This window comes from Phocoena sinus, chromosome 17 (assembly GCF_008692025.1).
Source record: "Phocoena sinus isolate mPhoSin1 chromosome 17, mPhoSin1.pri, whole genome shotgun sequence".
Classification (NCBI taxonomy): domain Eukaryota; kingdom Metazoa; phylum Chordata; class Mammalia; order Artiodactyla; family Phocoenidae; genus Phocoena; species Phocoena sinus.
In genome coordinates, this window is record NC_045779.1 from 43,165,345 (window position 1) to 43,188,989 (window position 23,645).

Genomic DNA, 23,645 nt, shown 5'->3' on the forward strand with positions numbered 1-23,645 from the left:
TTTAATATTTAATATCTTGCCTATCCAATCAGTATTTGATATGCAAAATATTATTGATATTCAATCACCTTCATACATAACCCATATAAAGCTGCCTCATGTGGTGCTCATTTTTTAGAGATCTTTTTAAAAAGTTTTATTGGGGTTGACATAAATACAATAAACTGCACATGTTTAGATTATCTAATTTGATAAGGTTTGACTATGTATACCCATGAAATCATCTTCACAATCAAGATAATGCATTAATCCATCATCCTCAAAAGTTTCTTTGTGCCCCTTTGTAATCCTTCCTTTTACTCCTCCCCCAATCCCAGGCAATCACTGATACTGTCATTATTGATTAATTTTCATTTGCTAGTATTCTGTATAAATGGAATCATACAGTTTGCATTCTCTCTCTCTCTCTCTCTTGCCTAGCTTCCTTGATTCAGCATAATAATTTTGGGGTTAATCCTTGGTTTCGCATGAATCTTTAATTTATTTTTATTGCTAAGTATTCTGTTGTATTGTTGGTTAACTTATTGGTTAACATTTGAGATTTTTTCCAGTTTTAGACTATTACAAATAAAACTTCTATGAACATTTTTATATAGGTCTTTGTGTGGACATAGATTTTAATTCTTCTTGGGGAAACACTTAGGAAATGGCTCATTCACATGGTAGGTATATGTTTTTTTCAGAAATGGCCAAACTGTATTCTAAATTTTGCATTCCATCAGAGTAAATGAGAGTTTTAGCTGCTCTGCATCTTTACTGATACTTGGTCTGGTTATGCTTTTTAATTTCAGATGTCTTAATAGGTGGGTAGTGGTAGCTCATTGTGGCTTTAGTTGGCATGGTTTTCAGTACAGCTTGAAGGATAAGAGTTGAACATTTATCTTCAACATTTTTGCCTTATTTTTTAAAACCTCTGAATTTGTGAAGTCTGGATTCTGTGATAGCAGCTTTCTTCTTTGAAAATAATAATACGTTTAAAGTTTATGTCAGTGTTTGCTTGGCATGCTGAATACACAGTGTACTTGGTGACATTCATATACAATTTTTTAATGGTAACGGTTAAAGGAAACCAGAAGTAGTGACAATAAAAGCGGCATCAATTCTCTTAGGTAAATAAACCTTATGCCTTTGAAAGTATTTAGAAACTGTTTATGCTTTCCTTATTTGTCAGTTCTAATTGTTTAAGAAAAAGTAAAATAATCTTTTTAAAAATTTGGTTTGGAACAAAATGGTTTCGTTTTAGAAAACACTCATGATTATGAAAGACAAAAGAATATGAACTAAAATTTTTCTAAGAGCTTTTTTGTAGGCTCTCTAGCCATTAGATTTTTTTTTAAACAAAAAGAGCTATAACCTGAGATTTGAGACTTCATCACACAAAAAGCAGGAGAAAACTGTAACCCATATACTGTTTTATATCAAATAAGGATTGACAACACTGTTTTTAGGCATCTGTTCTGCCCACATAAGAAGCCAGCTTTATCATCTGGATGTGTCCTGGGGCTGAAACTTCTTATAAATATGAGAATTTCTTTCTTTCTTTTTTTTTTTTTTAATGGCAAGCAGAATATGGTATCCAGCTGTGGATTTGCTTATACATTGTGTTTGCATTTTTCCCCCTAGGCTTGTTTTATACAGTATATGGCAATATGTTGTCATACAGATTCCATGATTAATGCTTATTTATGAAATCTTATGTAAATATCTTAGAACTTAGTCAAACAACGTGCAAGTTAAACAATTTTTTTTTCTGAATATTGGAATGACAAATCTGAGGGGAATAGTAGGTTGGATAGTTTATGTTCTTTATCTATAGAAAAGTCTCATATGTAACATTTTCCTTTTACTATTCTGTGTTATATCTTTCTTTTTTACTTTATTTTGCTGGGCAAGAAATCCAATTTCAGATTTATTCTTCAGAAAATAGAGAAAGTTTAAATGTGTAAATAATTTAGAAATAAGAATGGTAATTATTTCATGTATAACTAAATAATCATGTTTACTAGGATATATTTGACTTCTAATTTTGATCCTGACCTCTGTTTAAAAGGCATTTCTTTGTGGTTGTTCTATTAGTCATATATTAAAAGAAATCTACTGTACCATAATAAGCTGTTTTATTAGCATTATTTTATTAGCATTATTTTCCCACAGAAATGCTAAATTGCTTATAAAATATCAAAATGTGACTGTGGCAAATTAAAAGTATGAATAAATTAATTATATTTCTCAAATTCAATTCATGATAAAATGTTTAATATTGTATATTTTTATGTGAATTATTTTTCTCTATATCTCATCAGAATTGTGGTATTATGACAAAATAGTCATGATCATATATATAATAATTACAGTATATATAATATATAATAATTATATATCACAGATTATAGGTTATGATATAATACCATGATCAGTGATACAATGATAGATTTTTGTTTCATATATTCTTATTTCCCTGGACTTGTTTTCATTTTCTCACATTTAATATTTTAGTCAGTTGTGACCAGAAGTTGAAAGATTTGTTTTTCCTTTTTATTTTTTCCCTTCTGCTTAGGTGCAGCTCTTATATGAGCTAACTGATACCATGAATGAAGTCTGGAATAAGATTCAGAAGAGAGGCAATCTCAGTTCTTTTTCAGCTTATCCGGAGTCCATAGTGGGGCCTGTCCCTAGTTCTCCAGTTAGAAGCAGTATAGGCACAGCTCCTCCAGATACCAGCACATGTAGCCCATCTGCTGACATTGGAACTACTACTGAGGTGAGTGTTTTTGAAAAATTCTGTTACTAAATGAAGGGTGGTATATATACCACAGAGTTCTGTATCAGGATTGAGAATGAAGATGACCATACCTCTCTGGAAGCTAGTGAGTTTAAAAGGTTCGTGAGGAGCTATGGTAGCAGTGGCTGTGTATTACTGTTTCTTTTAGGTCCAAGTATTTTAATCACTTTTAGTAGTTAGTGGGGTAGTTCAGGACAGTAGGGGTTCTGTGAAATGGCAAAAACTGAGACAGTAAATGTATGGTTCCTCAGAAGTATGGAAATGTAGAAGCTGATACAAAAGAGGCTCAGAACCAGAGTGCCTTTGTTATCTTTAGGTTAGTGATTTTTCAGTCTTGTCTGACCCAAAGTTCTCTCCTCTTCCTTCTGATCATAGAAGCCTTTCTTTTCATTTTTAACACCATAACTTCACCCAATGTGCCAGTGCCCCTTTTAATAACAAATGTTTTATAAAGCCCCCTTTACTATCCTGAAATGAAAATAAACATAATATGACCTACATATACATATAATTTCAAAAATATCTAGTATTTTGAATAAAATATAAAGGAGTAAAGGAAATTAATTTAAGGTATAGTAAATATTATTTTAATATATAAATGCTCAGGCATGGTTACATTAGAAGTTGTAATGAAGTAGCCAGGTACATAGAATTACTGTGAGCGTGTCTGCCGCATATAGACTTGTGCAGGTCTTTGTTAAATACCACAAGTTGGTACTGTTGTTGCTGTGATTTCCTGAGGTAATGGCAAACTTGATAAAGTTTCAAACAAAAGTTTTTATTCTTTTCATTTCAGTAGTTGCATTTCTGGAACTCTTAATAAATAAAATCATGCATAAATGCAAAAGTATTGTGTTTAGATTTAAAACAGAATTCAGTTTTATGCTCAAATGTTGACTTATAAGCAGGATTTTTACCTACTTCAATGTCTGTAAGATAGTGTTCATTTTTCAGGACAGTCCTATATATCATAGGACCTCTTGATACCGTAACTGCTAACCCTTAAATTCCAGTAGTGACACCCAATCATTGAGTCAACCAAAAATACCCTAATACATTTCTGAAACACCCCATAGAGGCTTACCACTGAGAACTACTGTAATATAATAGAGGTAGAAGTTATGTTTTTGTTTTTGCATAAACACATGCTGGAGTAGATCTGTTTGACCCCTGCATAAATAATTTCTCTATCCCTGCTCATTCCAAATCTTAAGAAACACAATGACCTACGTGATAGGATTACTTTTTTCCCCCCAAATGAAAATCTAGGAATGTGCCCTTATGGAGTCAATGGGACATATCCTTTTAGGGTAAAAACAGTGAATCCTTTCTTGGAGATTCTTAATATTGTTAGAAAAGCTCTTGCAGTAAAGAAAACTTTGACTTTCTTCAACGCAGTACTCTCCAAACTCATTTAACCAAAGACCCCTTTATCATAGCCTACATGTTAACATTGCACAAAATACACTTTGTGAAATACTTTGGTAGAGTAATCAAAGCTTGGGGTGATACATTGCTAAACAAAGCTAGTACAAGTGAAATTGATAAATGAAGTTAAATATTGTGGACATTTGGCAGAAAGGAGAGTGTTTCATTAAACAGTTGTTCACTAAGTACTGTCTGTATTCATTGGAACGTCAAGATGAAAATGAGTACCTATCTTGGGAGTAGTCTTTTAGAAAGAAATATTTAAGAAAACATTGCAAGCCCAGAAAAGACAGGGCTCATGTGGAATGGTCACACCTGTTGGTCATACATTTAGAGCCTGCCATTCACACAAGTACAGATTGAATGGTACTTTCTAGAATTGTGTAGTGTCCAACCTATACAGAAGGACATGGTGACCCTGATTATAAGATGTGATAGAGATGAGCATGCCCTGCAATTATAGAGAAATTATTAACAAATTCATTCTATGAGATCTGTAGGTATTTTACAAAGGCAGTAACATATGAGATGGATCTTCAAAAGTGAAAAAGACATTAGTATCAATTTTGTTTTAGTAGGTATATAATAAATGTGATAGACTAGAAGAATGATGAGGAAGTTAAGAAAGGGAGAGATTAACAAAGAGAGATTTTCTCAGTTAAAAAAATTAATTCTGATTTCAAAAATAAGTTCCTTACATGACTGCAATTAATTTAAACTTAGAATGTTGAGGATTTTTTTCTGATTGGGTTATAAAGATAAATAATGAAAATGCTTCTAGTGGATTTGTTAGTTTTGTATTAGGTATGGATTTAATCTGATCTGTGTGAAAAAGATCTGAAAGTGAAAGAATCTTAATGCAGAAGATTCACATTAATATTCCAGAAAGACCATATAAAGCAGCTTACATAAGGTAACAGAGTTATGGGGGAAAATGTGGTAAATATTTTCAAAATGTACCCTCTTTTGTTTATGTAGTGTGGTTAAGAAAAGAAAGAGGTGAGTGATTGCTAGCAGTCCAGTATGGATTTGAAACCCACAATCACTTGAGAAGCTTGTTCCCTGAGAAATATCTTAAAATAATTTAGGTTTGTTTTCCATAAAGGGCAGGAAGATTTTTGTGTAGACAATTTTGATATGGTGATCAATGTTAAGACTTTGATTTAACTTTACAAATTAGAAGGTGTTCGTGTATTGAACACTTCATGTTTAATTTCTCTTCTTGCTCTCAAGAAAATATTTATGTGGAGATCAAGATTAACTATGTTTGCATCTGAGTTTAAATTTACCTCTTTGAGAATTAGCCAGTAAATGATGACATCAGAAAATATAGTCATTGTTTTCTCCTTTTTGTATGAATGCTTCATCTATGATTAAATCTGTGGTCGTTTAATTCATCCAGAAGTCAGAATTTGTGCTCAGGCTTTCATTTCACATTTCCTTTTGTTTATAGTGCTGGTAAAATTGTGTGTAATGACCTTTGTAATTTTTATTCCTTTTGTTTTGAGTTCCAACATGGTAGATATGTTACTGTGATCCTTTGAATTCCATTTAAAAAATGTTTTTCTAATTTTCATGAAGCTTCCTGTATATTTAAATGTGTTACGGACTGAATGGAGATAAAGCCGTGTCCTCTTACTGGAGAAACTACTTAATGAATGGGGCTAGGGAGGACAGTGTGGAGAGGTTATGCATGTATTTTGTTATAATCCATAATAGGCCTTTATGCCTATTTGACCTGGCATTCCCAGGAAGCTCTAGCATCCCTTTGCTCTTGCTAATCATTGACTAATAATCTTTTGATTATAAGAAGACATTCTGTGGACAACACTATCATGTAAGCAACAGAACTGTCTGCATACGAATTTAAATATATGGTATATGATAATCTCTAGGTCCATCCATGTTGCTGCAAATGACATTATTTCATTTTTTATGGCTGAGTAATATTCCATTGTGTATATACTACATCTTCTTTATCTATTCATCTGTTGATTTAGGTTTCTTCCATGCCTTGGCTATTATAAGTAATGCTGCTATGAACATTGGGATGCATGTATCTTTTCAAATTAGAATTTTCTCCAGAGAAGTGCCCAGGAGTGGGATTGCAGTGAGACCTAGAGATTACCATATTAAGTGAAGTAAGTCAGACAGAGAAAGACAAATATCATATGACATCACTTACATGTGGAATCTAAAAAAAATGATAGAAATGAACTTATTTACAAAACAGAAATAGACTCACAGAGATAGAAAGCAAACTTATGGTTACTAAAGGGGATGGGGGGGATAAATTAGGAGTTTGGGATTAACATCTACACACTACTGTATATAAAATAGTGAACAACAGGGACCTACTGTATAGCACAGGGAACTATACTCAATATCTTGTAATAATCTATAATGGAAAACTGAGTCTGTAATGACTCAGTTCCCAGTCGTTACCCTGACTTTGTGTTTCCTCTTCATTTCTGACATCTTGAGATTTCCCTTTATTTATTTCAAGTTTAACTATTATATTAGTTAGAAAAAGATGACATTCTCTTAAGGACAAAGGTGTTGACTGGGAAGGGAAACCACGGGAGATAGTACAGTACCTGGAGCTAGTAACGCTGGGATGTTTTTGCCATAAATAGGCTTACGGGCAGGGAGAACAGGGAATAATACTGACTTCATTCTCCTCCCTCCTTTCTATCTCCTGTCATGTTCCTCATTAGCTGAAAATGACCAGAAACCAGAGGACAAGAATATTTGTACATGTTGTTCGCATAGATTAGCCTCCCAGGTAGAGAGGGTATTAATGATTGAAGAGTAGGTCTACAAGACCAAAGAAAAGATACACAGCACTTTAATGTATTAAAACAAATTCTTGTGTTTTATCTAGAATTTCAGTGCTTTTGTAGTAGAAAAGGAAAACATTCATTTCAACTTAGTGTGCCATGTTACTTGAATTTAAATTTCTTTAACATCATTGAGTACTAAGAACTGGTCTTTGGAATCTTTGTTTTTCTCATTCTGCCTTGTACATATTATATTAGATTCTCAATATCATTGGTAACTTTTTTTGCTAAATTTTTTTTATTGTGGTAAAATTAAGTTACATAAAATTTATCATTTTAACCATTTTTATGTGTACAATTTTGTGGCATTAAATGAATAATCTCAGTGTTGCACAGCCATAACAACTATCCATTTCCAAAACTATTTCATCATTTCAAACAAAAACTCTTTTCCCATGAAACAGTGACTCCCCATCCTCCCAACCCCATCCTTGGTAACCTCTACTGTACTTTCTGTCTCTGTGAATTTGCCTCTTCTGGGTATCTCATATAAGAGGAATCGTAAGTATTCATTTAGCTTATTTCATTTAGTATAATGTTTTAGAGATTCATCCAGGTAGTAAGAAGAATGTTTTATACATCATCCATGTATAAGAATTTCAATGCCCTCTATGGCTGAGTGTTACTCCATTTGTGTATATAGCATACTTTTTTTATCCATTGATCTGTTGATGGACGTCTGGGTTATTTGCTCCTTTTGGCTATTACGAATAACGCTACTATGAACATTGGTGAATAAAGGTTGATTAACTCTTAATGAAGTAATTTTTCCCTGAAGATATTATATGCATTTTATATGACCTGTGCATGACAAACCATTTCAAAACTAATACCAGAAATGCTATTTTAATTTTTCTTTACCTGTTGAAATATTGGGTTGGCCAAAAAGTTCGTTTGGGTTTTTCCATATTATAAAAAACCCGAAATAACTTTTTGGCCAGCTCTATATGTTGATAACTGAGTTATTTGGTATAGAAATTAGGGGGTAGAGGAAAGTGAATGCAGAATCATTAAATATACTTTATTTAATACTGATTTTCTTACTCAGAAGAGCACATTTCTGTCATTTTAATGAGATTTGCTTAGTACCAGCATGAATGTTATAGAATTAAAATGGCATTTAATATTATGCCTAAATGTATTCAAGCATATTTCAAAGTTTTGCCAAAAAATGTGGTACTAAAGGGAAAAAAGTGAAAATTAGAAGTCGTTTATTTAGTTTCCCTAGTAACCTTGCAAACAGAAAAATAGAATGCTAGTAATTTATTTTCTCTAAGGTGTATTTTTTTTTTTCTCCTGGGGAAAGCTAGCTAAATTCTGTGTGCTGCTTCCCACTTTTTGTCATAGACTCTCTACTTTGTCAGCTTTAAGAATTGCCTTCCTCTGACTTTGGTATAATAATTTTGCAGAGCTTGACAAGTGAGAAAGATGTTTCTCTTAATTCCATCAATTTACACCTATACTATTGAAAGGGATTGTTGGAAGATCATTTACTAGAAAATTGAGATGCAGTGAATTGAAGTTAGTGTCACACAAAGTAGGGACTGGTCCAGCTCATCTGAGTGTGATTCTAAGTTAATGGAATCTATAGAAGTCACTTTGGAATCAGACAACTTGAGTTTTTAATCTCTGCAGTTTATGATCACATTATTTAACCTCTGTGATTTAGTTTCATCATCTCTAAAAGTGGGGATAATGTTAATATTCATCTCAATATGTTAGTACAGATATTAACTGAGTATGTATAGTTTGTCCATATACTCTATGAATGTGGCTCATTCCTCTATTTGTACTTTCTTTAATTTCAATAAGATTTTAGTTTTCTTTTTAGAAATCTTGACCATTTTGTTATAGGAGTACACTTATTTGGCACTTTTATTTAGCACTTTTATTCAGTTGATACGATTATATATTCAGTACTTGTTTCTTCTTTATTCCTTTAAGGTGACTAGTAACTTTGGTTGATTTTCAAATATTAAGCTGATCTTGTGTTTCTGGAACAAACCCAGCTTAGATGTAATATATTTTCCTTTTCATATCTTGCTGAATTGTGTTTGCTAATATTTTATTTAGGGTTTTGGTATCATAGTCATGAGTGATACTGGCCTTTAACTTTTCTTTTACATAATATCTTTGTTGTATTTTGGTATCATGATCACACTGTCTTCACAAAATGATATGAGAAGTGTTCCCGCTTGTTTTATTATCTAGAAAAATACGTTTTGTGCGGAAATTCTCACAGTCACTGTATATTCCCATGATAATCAACAAGGTAATCCTAACTGAAAAGGCACTTGTGTGTAACACATACCTCATCCAAACTGGGTCTTAGTTTAGGCATTCTTTGCATATAGAAGAAGTTTTAACTTAGAAGATTATTAGAAAAGAGGTAAGGACTGGATAGACAAAATACACTAATGTCATCATCATAAAGGGAATATAGGCAAGCATCTTGTTCCAGGTTCCCAACTCCAACAATGGTATTGCTGTATTCCTAGAAAATGAATTTTATACTACTCATTATTGATAAAGTAATACTTAATGGTAAAATAAAGATGTTTTATGGCGTTCTGGTAGCCCAGGCTGTATAAAATGAAACTAATAAACATAGTTTTTATAGATGCTAAACAAATACACTGTCTTTTGATATTGTGCAATTATGACTTTATGTCCCAGTTAATGTTTTTATGTCAAATGTTTTATTCTGGTAAAATATACACAACATAAAATTACCTTTTTAAACCATTTTTAAGAGTACCCTTCTGTGACATTAAGTACATTCACATTGTTGTGCAACCATCACCGTCAACCATCTCCAAAACTTTTTAAACTTTTCCCAGCTGAAATGTGGTACCTGTTAAACAATAACTTCCCATTTTAACATTAAGTCTTCCGATCCATGAACATGGGACATTTCTCCATTTGTTTGTGTCTTCTTTTATTTCTATTAGCAATATTTTATAGTCTTTCACTTCCTTGGTTAAGTTTATTCCTAAGTATTCTATTCTTTTTGAAGCTATTATACACAGAATTGTTTTATTAATTTCCTTTTCTGATTGTTCACTGTTATTGTGCAAAAACACAGATGTGGGTTTGTATCTTGCTGAATTCGTTTATTCTAAAATTTTTTGTTGTTGAATCTTTAGCATTTTCTACATATAAGGTCATGTTGTCTGCAAACAGAGATCATTTTGCTTTTTTCCCTTTCCAATTTTGTTGCTTTTAACTTTTTTTCTTGCCTAATTGCTGTGGCTAAGACTTCCAGTAATATGTTGAATAAATATTTCACTTAACTTTTTAAATATTAGGCAATATTTTCAAGTTGAACATAATTTTCTTTTTTGATAATAATTTTCTTTTAAGGAAACCTTCTAGCATGTTTCAGCACTAACAGATTTTGTTCAAATAGCAAAAGACGTATTGAAAATTTGACACTGTTACTTTTTCTGTTCCTACATTAGTTGTACTTTTATACTATTCTTTTCATCTGCAATAAGTGTTAAGTCAAACATTATGGGTTGGAGGTAAAATGATTTACACTGAGAGGTTTATATTGGTTCAGAAGTAACAGTGTTAAATAATGATTATACTGTTTCAGTGCCATACTGGATGTGAACTATAAACTTTCTATTATCACCCGTCACCTATTATCTTTATCATCATAGGATAACCCTAATTTGAGTAACCAGTACGTACTCTGTACCAAACAATAGTGCTTGGTACAGAGTAGGTTTTAAACACATTGTTCTTTAATATATGGATGTTAAATAATTTGGGAAGTCAACTCACTTTGACGAAATTAAATCTGATTTATTATAGTACAGGGCATAGAGATGTATATATTCATTGTCACTACAAATATATTTTGATATGAATTCATAAAAGCATATATTGAGTTTATTTTTTCTGTTTGTTTTTATGTCTTTTGTTGTTTTAAACATAATTCTTTTATATTATTTATCAGATCTGTTATCTGAATTTCTTGAGATTCTAATCCTACTGTTGTATTCTTAACCCTTGCTCTTAGTAGACTGTTTCTTTATGTGTTATGTGCTCTTCTCTTGGGAGTTCTTTACTAGTGCGACTTTATGAGACTCTTGCATAGTGTATGAGGGCCTGTTCCCCAATAGGGATTTTCTGTGTTTCCTTCTCTGAGGGACTCCAAGGGCCATCACTAGCCTGGGACCCCTTTACTGTTAATTTCGTAGCTAGATGTTTCTTGAAACATTTTGGTAGTATGAAATCAAGCCCTCACACCTACATGTAACCCAGAAATGTGTTTAAAAAGTCTCAAGGGTAACGTTTTTCCACTACTTAGGCTAAGATAGATATTTCTTTTTTCTTGGGTTTATTCTGTTGTTTTTCTAATTTCTTAAATTGGATACTTAGCTTAATAATATTCAGCTTTTAAAATAAATTAAGCATTTTAGTCCTTTATCTTTAGCAGAATTTATAATATTTAACTTCGGGGATGGATATGTGTATACACCTAATATATAGGTACACTGGGAAATTTAGCCCATCACTGCATTGCTGCTTCCCAGAGAAAATTCTGTATTACATAGAAGGGTGAGCAAAAATTTTGGTATAAAACAAGATGTCTCTGGCACGCTAATTCTTATCATGGACCCAAAGTAAGGCTTTACCTGTACACTTGTAGAACATATTTCACTGTATTTCAGCTAGTTAAGGTTGTCAAAAATTTGTGTTCAGGGAGATGTTCAGGAAAGTGAAACACTATATAATCATGTTCATTGAAATATTTATGCCATTTTGCTTACAAGATAGCCCAACAATAAAAACTGCCTTTGAAAGTGCTAACATTTTGATCATTTGTTTTAATAACAAGTAAACAAAGCAAATAGATACACAATACACAAATACATACACATTCACATATTTCCCTTATAAGGTTAAGTACATAAACTGTTAAGTCTTTTTTTTTTTTTTTTTTTTTGCGGTACGCGGGCCTCTCACTGTTGTGGCCTCTCCCGCTGCGGAGCACAGGCTCCGGAAGCGCAGGCTCAGCGGCCATGGCTCACGGGCCCAGCCGCTCCGCGGCATGTGGGATCCTCCCGGACCGGGTCACGAACCCGCGTCGCCTGCGTCGGCAGGTGGACTCTCAACCACTGCGCCACCAGGGAAGCCCTGTTAAGTCTTTTGGAAGCTGTTCTAATTATATAAAATGTTATTTTGAACTTCTGGATTTTCAGTACTTACCATAAAGGGCATGTAGGAAGGACAATTATTATGGATAGCTATATTGTGTTGATGAAATTAAATCCCTCCAATTAAGTTGTGATTTTAGGCAAACCATTAAGCATTTTTTCATTTTAACTTCTTGTATATATGTATAATGTCTTTGATAATGTCATCCTTATTCACAGCATTTTAAAGAAATAATTTTAAAGCTTTAGAAAAATATAAAATGCTGAATGAATGCTAGAATATTGATTTATAACTCAACCTAAGGTAAAAATTGACAGATTAACCAACAATGTTGAGAGGTTAGAGGGTCATGGCAAAATTCGAATTGCATGTTTTATTGATTCTGGAATTAAAATTACTTCAGCAGCCTAGTTCTCAAAAAAATCCAGTATGTGCTGTATTGTATAGCCTGGAATATTGCCAGTATTTTATAATAACTTTAAATGCAATGTAATCTATAAAATATTGAATCACTCTATTGTACACCTGAAATTAATATAGTATTGTAAATCAACTATACTTCAATTATAAATATATATATTTCCAGAAAACAATCCAGCATGAAGTGGTTCATTTCTTAGTCCCCAGTAATTATTTAAAATGCATTTATTTTCAGTTAAATCCAAAGTGAAAATTTGGGGGGAAAAATGAATGAAGGTGGTCAAAAGGTACAAATTTCCAGTTATAAAATAAATAAGCCCTAGTGTTGTAATGTATGCCATGGTGACTGAAGTTAATAATACTGTATTGTGTATTTGAAAGTTGCTAAGAGAGTAGATCTTAAAATTTCTCATCACAAGAAAAAACAATTTATGACTGTGTGACAATGGATGTTAACTAGGCTTACTATGATCATTTCACAATATATATAAATATCAAATCATTATGTTTTATACCTGAAACTATTATAATATTATATGTCAATTGTATCTCAAAAAAAAAAAAAAAGTGAAGTTGTTTGGCCTCAACTGCTATAGCAAAACTATTGTCAGTTTTTCAGGGTTAATTAAGTGCAGTTAACCTAAGCAGCAATCTACCTCAAATTATTATTCTAGACAACCTTTTAGAACGTAAGTTTAGTTTGAACTTTTTTACTCAGTTGATATTTTAAGGATGTCTCATAATAGTTTTAAATCTCTTCCTCAAAATAGACTTATTTCATTAAATATTTATCTTTAAATGATTTTATCTTCAACATTTAGGGAGAAACTTTTATTCAAAGTGTAGAAATCTTAGCATTTAGACGATCATCTAATTAATTGAGTAGCTGTTGAATGAACATACATATATAATACATATATCAAAGTAGGTTATTGTTTAGCCTTCACATATGAATCAACACAATATTTTGTTGTCATGCTTTTCTTATTTCAAAATAATCATGCTGGAAAATGTCTCTAATTTCTCAATTATTGGCTTATTTTTTTATGCAAATAGTTTTATTGCATAAATATAACCTATTTATCTGAGGTCACCTTACGTTTGTTGTGCTTATTTATATTATGTATCTGTATGTTTAAATTTCTAATTAATATTTGCATTCCAAAAGTCCATAAAATTTAAAAACACTATTTAAGGTATTTGTTGCTGAGTTGGGTAAGAACTATTATTTTTAAATTATTTCGACAATAAAGAATTCACCATAAATGAATCTAGTTTAAAAAAGTATGCTCTTAACAGTTGCTTGTGTTAAGTAGAAGAGAAGTATTTGCTTATATGATCCTTGGATGACTTATACTTTAAACTACGAGTAATTCTTTTTATGTTGACATGTTGATAAGGAGCAGTATACTTTTCAGTGGATATAGCTCTAGCTTCCTGAATATCGATCTCAGTGGTGCTAGAAGGGGAAATATGAGTGGCAGGCTTAAGTAGTGAGCTTAAAAACAGTTATTCGTTTTTCCCACCCTTCACATTGAAATGGTGAGAGCAAAGGTAGTGGAAACCACAGCAGTCCACTTGTTATCGTTGACTTAAGTACAAACAGCAGTGGAAGTGTTTAGACCTTTGGGAAGTTTTGTGATTGAAAAAGAATGCTGGAGTTATTTTGATAAGGGAGAGTAGCAGTGTGGCCAAAAGTATGATCATCCCTGAGCTCTGAAGCAGGCCAAGGATGAAGGGCTGAAGTGTTTGCTCTTCCAGATGAACAAAGATAAATTCAGCTAGCATAATAAACTCAGTATTTTGGTCAATTTGCGACAAAATGGTGAAAGAATTGAGCTGTATATTTTAGACCTTGGCTAAAGAGGTGTGGGAAAATAGTTCAGCGTCTCCAATTCTGGCTCAATTTTTGCTATAGATTTAGAAATAGAGCAGAAAATTAATGCACAAACATATTTAACAATACCGCACCAAGTGTTGTAAATCCAAAATGAAAATTGAAACTGCATGAAGAAGGAGAGTAAAACTTTTTCTCAGGAGTGCTTGCTTATTAAATTTGAAGCCACAGTTTTCTTAGCATTCCTACTAAGTATACTTAATAGTGTTAAAAATCAAGGTTTCATTGATTTGAGATGGTCTTTTCCCTACAATTTCCATTCTTGGGATTATAATGTTCTTCTAAGTGTTGGAGGGAGAATTTAATTTATGAATTCTTCTGCTCTAAGACCCAATCCATAGAGAAAGGCATACTGACTACATTATGCTGTCTTTTATTGAATTTGACTTTCTAAAATGTATCTTTTTCTGGGATTAGTTTGTGCTTTTCATTAGATGTGTTACTTTAGACAGCTAACCAGAAACCTGAATTTTTATATAGCTTCTCAAATTCTAGGAATTTCAATTTTAGCAGATTTAGGGCCACTTAGTTTTGGAAAAGCATTTAGATGAAAACATCACGAGCAGTGAGCTTTCTGCTTTGCTTGGTGTAATTGGAACAAAGAATGGCTATACTGTCTTCAATACATCATGCTGCCTATCAAACTAAGCTTAAGTACATATAACTAATATTTAAATATATATACATCTTTTTTTAACATCTTTATTGGGGTATAATTGCTTTACAATGGTGTGTTAGTTTCTGCTTTATAACAAAGTGAATCAGTTATACATATACATATGTTCCCATATCTCTTCCCTCTTGCATCTCCCTCCCTCCCGCCCTCCCTATCCCACCCCTCCAGGTGGTCACAAAGCACCTAGCTGATCTCCCTGTGCTATGCGGCTGCTTCCCACTAGCTATCTATTTTACGTTTGGTAGTGTATATATGTCCATTCCTCTCTCTCACTTTGTCACAGCTTACCCTTCCCCCTCCCCGTATCCTCAAGTCCATTCTCCAGTGGGTCTGTGTCTTTATTCCTGTCTTACCCCTAGGTTCTTCATGACATTTTTTTTTCTTAAATTCCATATATATGTGTTAGCATACAGTATTTGTCTTTCTTTTTCTGACTTACTTCACTCTGTATGACAGACTCTAGGTCTATCCACCTCATTACAAATAGCTCAATTTCATTTCTTTTTATGGCTGAGTAATATTCCATTGTATACATGTGCCACATCTTCTTTATCCATTCATCTGATGATGGGCACTTAGGTTGTTTCCATCTCCGGGCTATTGTAAGTAGAGCTGCAATGAACATTTTGGTACATGAATATATATATACATCTTTTTAAAAAGTAAGCATGCTCTGGTGTATTTGATCAGTTCACAGAGAATGAGTTTAGGTTCTGGAGTTTTTTTGAAGGTTTTAGATGGACAGCAAAGTTGGGATTTAAAAAACCCAAATACTTGGTAGCTAATCCTAAAAGAACAGAATACATGAGTGAGTGATCACTATCTCTGGCACCATCTCTTCCTGCCTTTGAGACTGAAGCTGTTCATCTTCAAACCAGGATTTATTTTCACCTGCTGAAAAGATTAAAAAACAACCCAACAGACCTTTTACAGAAAGTTTATTAGTACCAAATTTAGGACCTTATACATATCCAGAATTCAGTATGTATTTGTTGAACTGAATAAGCTTATGCTCTGATGAAGGTTTGGGGCCAGCATGTATGGCAGGTTCTCTGAAGCTGCAAGATTCCCTTCTTCTGGGCTGAGGTCTGTGATCCAAGGGTTATATTCTTGGGCTTCAGCTGCCTCTTATTGGGCTGGAGATACACTCTGAAGTACATCAAATTACAAAATAATACCATCTTGAATGTGCAAAACATTGAATATTAACCTGGGAAAATTTGTTGAGCTAAGAGGTATTTATCAAAAACCTGCTCATTTTACTTACATTTTGTTACATTGTTATCATTTTTATTGTACCTTTCTGTAGGATATGTATAATTTGCCGAATATATTTCTGTAAAGATAACCATAACACACACACACACACTCATGCTCTGTACCTCTAATTAAGAGACTTTTAACCATATAAATCATTTAAAAAATCTGTTGTCGAATCTGCTTTTAAATGTCTCCTTAATATTAAAATACGTGAGGCATGATGAATGTTTTGCTGTTTCTTAAATCATGGTGATTATGCTGTGTTTTACTATGGTTATTATATATTCATACATAAATACACCATAGCAGGGGTAGACAAACTTTTTCCATAAATGACAAGATAGTAAATATTGTAGGCTTTGTGGATCATAGCAGCTCTAAAGCAGCTACTTAACTCTGCTAATCAGTAGTCATAGGCAATAGATAAATGAGTGGATGTGGCTGTGAGGTAGTAAGACTTTATTTCCAAAAATAGAGCCCAGTTTGGCCCTTGGCTATAGCTGCTCTATAAGGAAATACTCATTGGTATGATCCTAACTCATTTAGAGGAACTGGAATGGCATGCATGTACACTGTAACCATGAAAACCATATGATTAGTGTATGCTTACATTACTGGCATTATGTATAAACATTTATATGATTTGCATTATCATATATGATAAGTTATAAGCAGTAATTGCAGATTTTAAATTATACATTTTTAGTTATTTTTATTTATGTTACAAAGTATTGTTGTTATTCCTCATCCCAGGGAGATTCTGTACAAGCAGTTGATGATTCACCATTCTCCGATTCTGTTACCTTGGAACAAACTACAAGTAATATTGGTGGATCCAGTGGTCGTGTTAGTCTGTGGATGCAGTGGGTGCTCCCCAAAATTACTATAAAGCTCTTTGCTCCAGATCCTGAAAATAAAGGCACAGGTACAGGATTACTTTTCTATTGAAAAGATAAAATATTAAACACTATTTTTAGAAGAAATTGGAGACTTAGTTTTATTTATCATTGGCATTTAAACCAATCATTAAGTCTAACTCAAGTGATTTCTATTAGTAATACTAACATGTTGCCTATAATACCTAAATTTTGTCTTAATTGTATTAAAATTCACTTCAAAAGCCATGAGGTAATTTCTTCATTGGTCATATCACTAAATGTATTGCAAAGACTGTTGACTGATATTAGATGTAGCACTTCATACATTAACTGGGATTTCCCCTGTTTTGAAATAAGCATCGTATCTTAATTTTGAGGCCTATACTGATATTAATTTTCCTTATTATTTTAGAATCTTATGTGGTTAATGAACAGAAAGTCTTAGTCCCTCTGTAGATGTCAAGGATATACATGCTAACATTAAATGTAAATAGAAAGTTTTAATATTGATTGTGAACCCTATACCGATATTAATATTTGCTTCTTATTGCAGAACTTTGTATGGTCAGTGAACTAGAAGATCTCAGTGCTTCCATAGATGTCCAGGATGTGTACACCAAGGTGAAATGTAAAATAGAAAGTTTCAATATTGATCACTATAGAAGCAGGTAATTAATGAATAATGAATATGGGAAAAGCTATATTTTCCTTGAACAAAGTCTATAAAATAATTTTTATATTTTAATTTGATTCCTTAATTTTTAAAAAAATACTGTACATATTCCCAAAGATGGTTCTTAACAGATATATTGGTTAATTTTACTTGGTATTCATTCATATATGGAATATAATAAAGTTTTGCTTTCTAAGAAGGCAAATCTGTTCATAAATATCCACACTGCCATATTAAATGAAATAAGCTGCTTTTACTTATCACCTCACAATTTGTTATGCATGTTGTATATTTGCCAAGATGTCTGGGACACAGTTAATGGCTCTGGTTTTTGATGAATACTCCTCATCCATTCCCTATACCATAGATTGAAATGGAGCAGCATCTCATGTTCCTTACAACTTTGAGTACTTTTCTTATCTCACAGATGATTAATGAACATGTGGTGGATGTTCCTAGAATCACATTTTTCCTTCCTAATAAATTTCTACCAAAAGTAGATTATAAGTAAATATGATGTGTTTATAATAATAAGTAATGGTAGTAAAAAAGTAATGTTTTAGATATTTTCATAAAGATATATAGCAATTTTATTATTAATTTTTCCAAAATAAAAATACGAATGCTTTTAGGAGTTTTTTTTTTTGTTTTATAACACTACCCTGGAATTGAGTTTTTTTTAACTGAAATATAATTCACATACCATAAAACTCACACATGCTTTTGTAAAATTATTTTTTAAACAGCATCATATTTTCTACTTCATAGTATTTTGGCAAAGAAACAGCCTTACAGTCCTTTTTTTCCTGGATTCATAATATTTATTCATTCAGCAATTAAGTGTCTGCAGAAGTACACGTTTCTGTACCTTTATTGATGCATTATATACTCTAAAAGCCGAAGTCTTTTTTGTTGTTGTTGCGGTACGCGGGCCTCTCACTGTTGTGGCCTCTCCCGTTGCGGAGCACAGGCTCCGACGCGCAGGCTCAGCGGCCATGGCTCACGGGCCCAGCCGCTCCGCGGCATGTGGGATCTTCCCGGACCGGGGCACAAACCTGTGTCCCCTGCATCAGCAGGCAGACTCTCAACCACTGTGCCACCAGGGAAGTCCCAAAGTCTTTTTTATTTAACGGGTTTCTAATTCTGCATTAAAAACATTCGAACTTTCATTCTTTATTATACATATCATATTGTTCATGTAAATAACTCTCAACTCTGTCACAGCCAAAAAATTATGTCATAACTGTGATGGTCAAAATATTTTGTTGGGTTTATATTAAGACCTGTTATAATAGTATTATTTTACCAAGTGTATGATAATTGTTTTTGTTGTAGTAACAGTGAATCATTAATTGATTTTTGATAATGGAATGGTTAGCTCTTCAGTTTCTTCTGAATGGTATATCTCTATATCAAAATGATCCTAGGGGCTTCCCTGGTGGCGCAGTGGTTGAGAGTCCGCCTGCCGATGCAGGGGACGCGGGTTCGTGCCCCAGTCCGGGAAGATCCCACATGCCGCGGAGCGGCTGGGCCCGTGAGCCATGGCCGCTGAGCCTGTGTGTCCGGAGCCTGTGCTCCGCAACGGGAGAGGCCATAATAGTGAGAAGCCTGCGTACCGCAAAAAAAAAAAGATCCTAGCAAGTGATACATGAATTTTATTTTATTGCTGAAATAATTTCTTGATTATGTGAATATTACTATTTATGTTCTAGATTATCAATGATTTTACTGTTAAATTTATGTAAGTTTTAAATATTTAGATAATTTATTCATTCATTTAATCAAAATATTTACTGAATGTATATTATGTCCCAAGCACTATGCTAAGCACTAGGGATTTAGTGTTTAACAAAAATAGACATAAACCATGTCCTTATGGACCTTAGAGTCTCATGGGTGAGAAAGAAAAATAACCTTCGTAAATATAGAATTTATCATTAAGACAAATGCTTCTCTGAAGAACTACCAGGGTGTGGTGCTAATGTAAATTGTTCTATTGATTGCATTGTCAGATCCACGTTTTAGTTCAGTGTAGTGTTGTTTACATCAGAACTACTTGAAATAGTTATATATGCTCAATTTTTTTAACTCAGAAAAATTGAAGAGAACAGATAAGGTGAACTTATGTTTTCCAGGCCAGGGGAAGGTTGGCAGTCAGGACATTTTGAAGGAGTATTTCTACAGTGCAAAGAAAAACCTGTGGTGAGACTCATTTAGTAATTATGATTTTTTAAAAATATATTATAAACTGTTTTTCTTTGTTCTTTCATGCAACGGGACTAATGGTTACAAGAATTAGAGCTCAGTAAATTCTTTTTGACCTTTTCTTCCAATATTACATTATAAAATAAAACTATTACTTCCTTTAAGCTGCTTGTATTTTGTATCCATTTTCCTGTTAGAGCAATTAAGTAAATTTTTCAATAACACAAAGGTAGGATTGCTTTTATTAATATACTTTACCATTAATGTATTATTATGTTGACCTTTTAGAAGTTTTTCCCATTCATAAGTGAGTTCATGTTGGATTGTTCTTTATTATAAGTTAAAAGTAGTCATTTACATTAAAAGCAACTATTTTTTGTTTACTTCCATTAACAATGCTTTTGCAGAAGATGGTCCAGGCAGAGGCCATACCTAGCAGTGGCTCAAACCTAAACCTATGCAAACTTGAGCAGAATTAAAACTATCCAGATTTTTTTGCTTATGGCTTTTATTGCTTTTTGTCTTTTCACCTTCTTTGCTCCTGTCCATCACCTCAAGCCTTGGGGAAGAGTGTTGGTCTCTGGGGCAATGTGGAGGTGTCTTCCTTTCCTGTACTGACAAGCTGAACAGACGCACCTTGTTGGTTCGACCCATCAGCAAGCAGGACCCTTTCAGTAATTGCTCTGGCTTCTTTCCTTCTGTAAGAAATCATTTTTAAATTATGCTACAGAACTCCCATTAACAGGAACCCAGAGAAGGAATTGAACTATCCATAGAGTCAACTCTTGATTTTCATCTTCCTCTGTATCATTCACTTTGTAAATGAACTATAATGTATTCTTAAATCATAGACTGGTTTTCACTATAATTTGTTTCTGGGTTACTTGAGTATGCTATTTGTCATTCTGGTTTTGTGAATATAAACTAATTTTACCATCAGCATTAGAAAATCAAAGTAGGATGTTGAATATGCTTGTTAAATTATACATGTATTGAATGATCAAGAGTTGACCATACCGCTTTTGTCATTCCTTTTATGATTCTTCCTTACATTGCTTTTTTTCCCTATTATTATACCATTTCCTTCTCAGAACTAACTCCAAGTACCTTATTTGGTGCCTGTTATATCTGGACAAGGCTGTACGTCTGTCATTTACTGGACAGAAGATGAACGGTAGACTGTATACCAGTGGGTTTTAGAAGTTTAGAACCTTTTTTTCCCTAGTGGTACAAAATATTTGAATATGTTATTAAGCAAGTTCTTTTAAGTGACATTTTTAAAGTCAATAAAAATGCATGTAATTTTTAAATGTTAAGAGCAGATTATCACAATGGTAATAGCAGTTTTCTTAAGAAACTATTAAATCAGTGCAAACATTATATTAGACATTTTCTTAGCATGTGTAAAGTAGTATTTCTTTCCTTCCCCTTTTCTGTAGCTCAAAAGGAATTTAAGACATATATCTTTAAAAAGAGTGTAAAAATTAGCCAAATATTTTAAATAATTTTGTTCTTAGATTTAGTGTTTAACATTGTATTTGCATAGCAAATACTAGTTTCTGATTTTGAATTTTTTCTAGTCTAGTCTGGAAAATTTTTTATGTTAGTGGAAGCTCTGTTTAGATTTATTTTCTTCTCTTTAATTGTTCATTAGCATCCATGAGGAACTTTCTTTATTTTAACATGTATTCATGAAAGAAAACCAAAATTATTGTTAATGCCCCCTTTTTTTGAGTTTTTTAAAATTAATTTTTATTGGAGTATAGTTGCTTTACAGTGTTAGCTTCTACTGCACAGCAAAATGAATCAGCCATACATATACATATATCCCCTCCCTTTTGGATTTCACTCCCATTTAAGATACCATGTTAATGCCCTTTAAAATTTTATCAATTTTTCTAAATTTTTTAATTTTCTTAACATTTCATTAATCATCATTGCTTTCTAACTTTTCACTTTAAATAGTATAAAATATTGATTATTACTACATGAAAAGTAATATTTATATTATCTCAACTCCAGTTAGTATTCATTCATTCTTTAATTTTTCCTGTCTTTTATTAGGGGAGTTAAGGATATAGCAGTTCAACACACTTGCTCTCATGGGTGTTGACCTTTCAAGAGTACCTACATTCAACGTGTTTAAAAATATCTTTCCCAAATCAAAACATTTATACATTGAAACACTTTTTATACTATTTCCAGGATTCAAATGTTGCCATTAATTAAGATTTGAGGTGGGTTATTTAGATTAGTGGTTGATTCTACCCCTCCCCACCCTAATTCCTGGTTGAGACACCTAGAGACACTGTTGCTGTGGCCTCTTCCATTGGGGCCATACCACAGCACCCTTCTCCATCCACTGTTGCCTGCAATCTAGCATCATAGCGATAAGACTGGGATCACTTTTTCTTGTTTTACTGTATTTCCTTTGGTTTTGAGTGTAGAAAGCAAAAATAAAGGGAAGTTAGGTAAGAGGCAGTGAGAAAGTTGGAAATAGTAAAAAATGCTTTAAGGGCAGGACAATTATATGAAAAGTGATTGTATTGCATATTCATGTAATGCCTACTTTCCAAGTTTTTTTTAATGGGGAGAAAATTAACTTTGAGAAAAAAACATATGCAAAGGTAAATTTTATCTCACCTTTCTTCATTATAAAGTCCAGGTTAAAAAAAAAGTAACAGTAAAAACTGAATTTCATACTATTTTCTTTTCATTAGGTGATAAGCAACAAAATGAGAGGAAGAAAATGGAAGTAGAAGAGGTTTACTAGTGATGGGATAACAGGCTCAAACACATTGCTGCTTTGCTACTTCTAACTTTTTTCTTTTTTATCTGAATGTATTTCCTTCTTGTTCTTCTTCCTCGGTTCACTTCCTCTCTTAACATCACTCTTTGCACTCTGATACCTAAAAATCTTCATCAGGCCTTGGGAAGAGGGGTTGGGAATGTGGAATATAACAACTTAACTCTAATTTTATTTTGAGTAATATGCAAATTAGAATTTTATGTACATTAATTGGTTCAGGAAAACTATTGGTTCCATTTCACAAATGGAAATACATAACATGGTATTTCAATTTCGCGTGCATAGAAAACCCCTCTCTGACCCAAATTATGACGGCATATTACTACTCTTAATGAAAAATTATAAAGAATGAAAAGATAAATCTAGATATGATCTGTTCTAAATTCTGAACATTACAGAAAAAGTAGAAATTATAGAAAGAAGCACAAAGAGGTTAATTACCTCACTCAAGATCTAGAACTACAACTCAGGATTCCTAACTTCAAGTTCAGTCATTTTGTCTTAGAGGCTTTTGCCCTGTTTATGGAATTGATCAGTAATGTGCTCATTAAGAAGTATGCTTTTATTTTTTTATTTGTAATAAACAGCTGACCAGTCATGAGAAAAAA

At 32.8% G+C, this 23,645-nt stretch overlaps 1 protein-coding gene across 14 annotated transcripts in view; it reads left to right on the forward strand.

Annotated features, from left to right (window-relative positions):
* The window catches only part of VPS13B (vacuolar protein sorting 13 homolog B), an 831,417-nt gene that overhangs the window by 429,126 nt on the left and 378,646 nt on the right, over positions 1-23,645 (forward strand). For 7 of the 14 annotated variants that reach the window (XM_032610615.1, XM_032610612.1, XM_032610617.1 and 4 more), the window contains 4 exons: positions 2,558-2,761; positions 17,226-17,397; positions 17,904-18,018; positions 20,787-20,928. In XM_032610615.1, the coding sequence (XP_032466506.1) occupies positions 2,558-2,761; positions 17,226-17,397; positions 17,904-18,018; positions 20,787-20,928 (633 nt within the window). Of the gene's footprint in view, positions 1-2,557; positions 2,762-17,225; positions 17,398-17,903; positions 18,019-20,116; positions 20,226-20,786; positions 20,929-23,645 lie in introns of all 14 variants that reach the window. The other 7 variants (XM_032610621.1, XM_032610620.1, XM_032610622.1 and 4 more) reach the window with 4 other exon arrangements.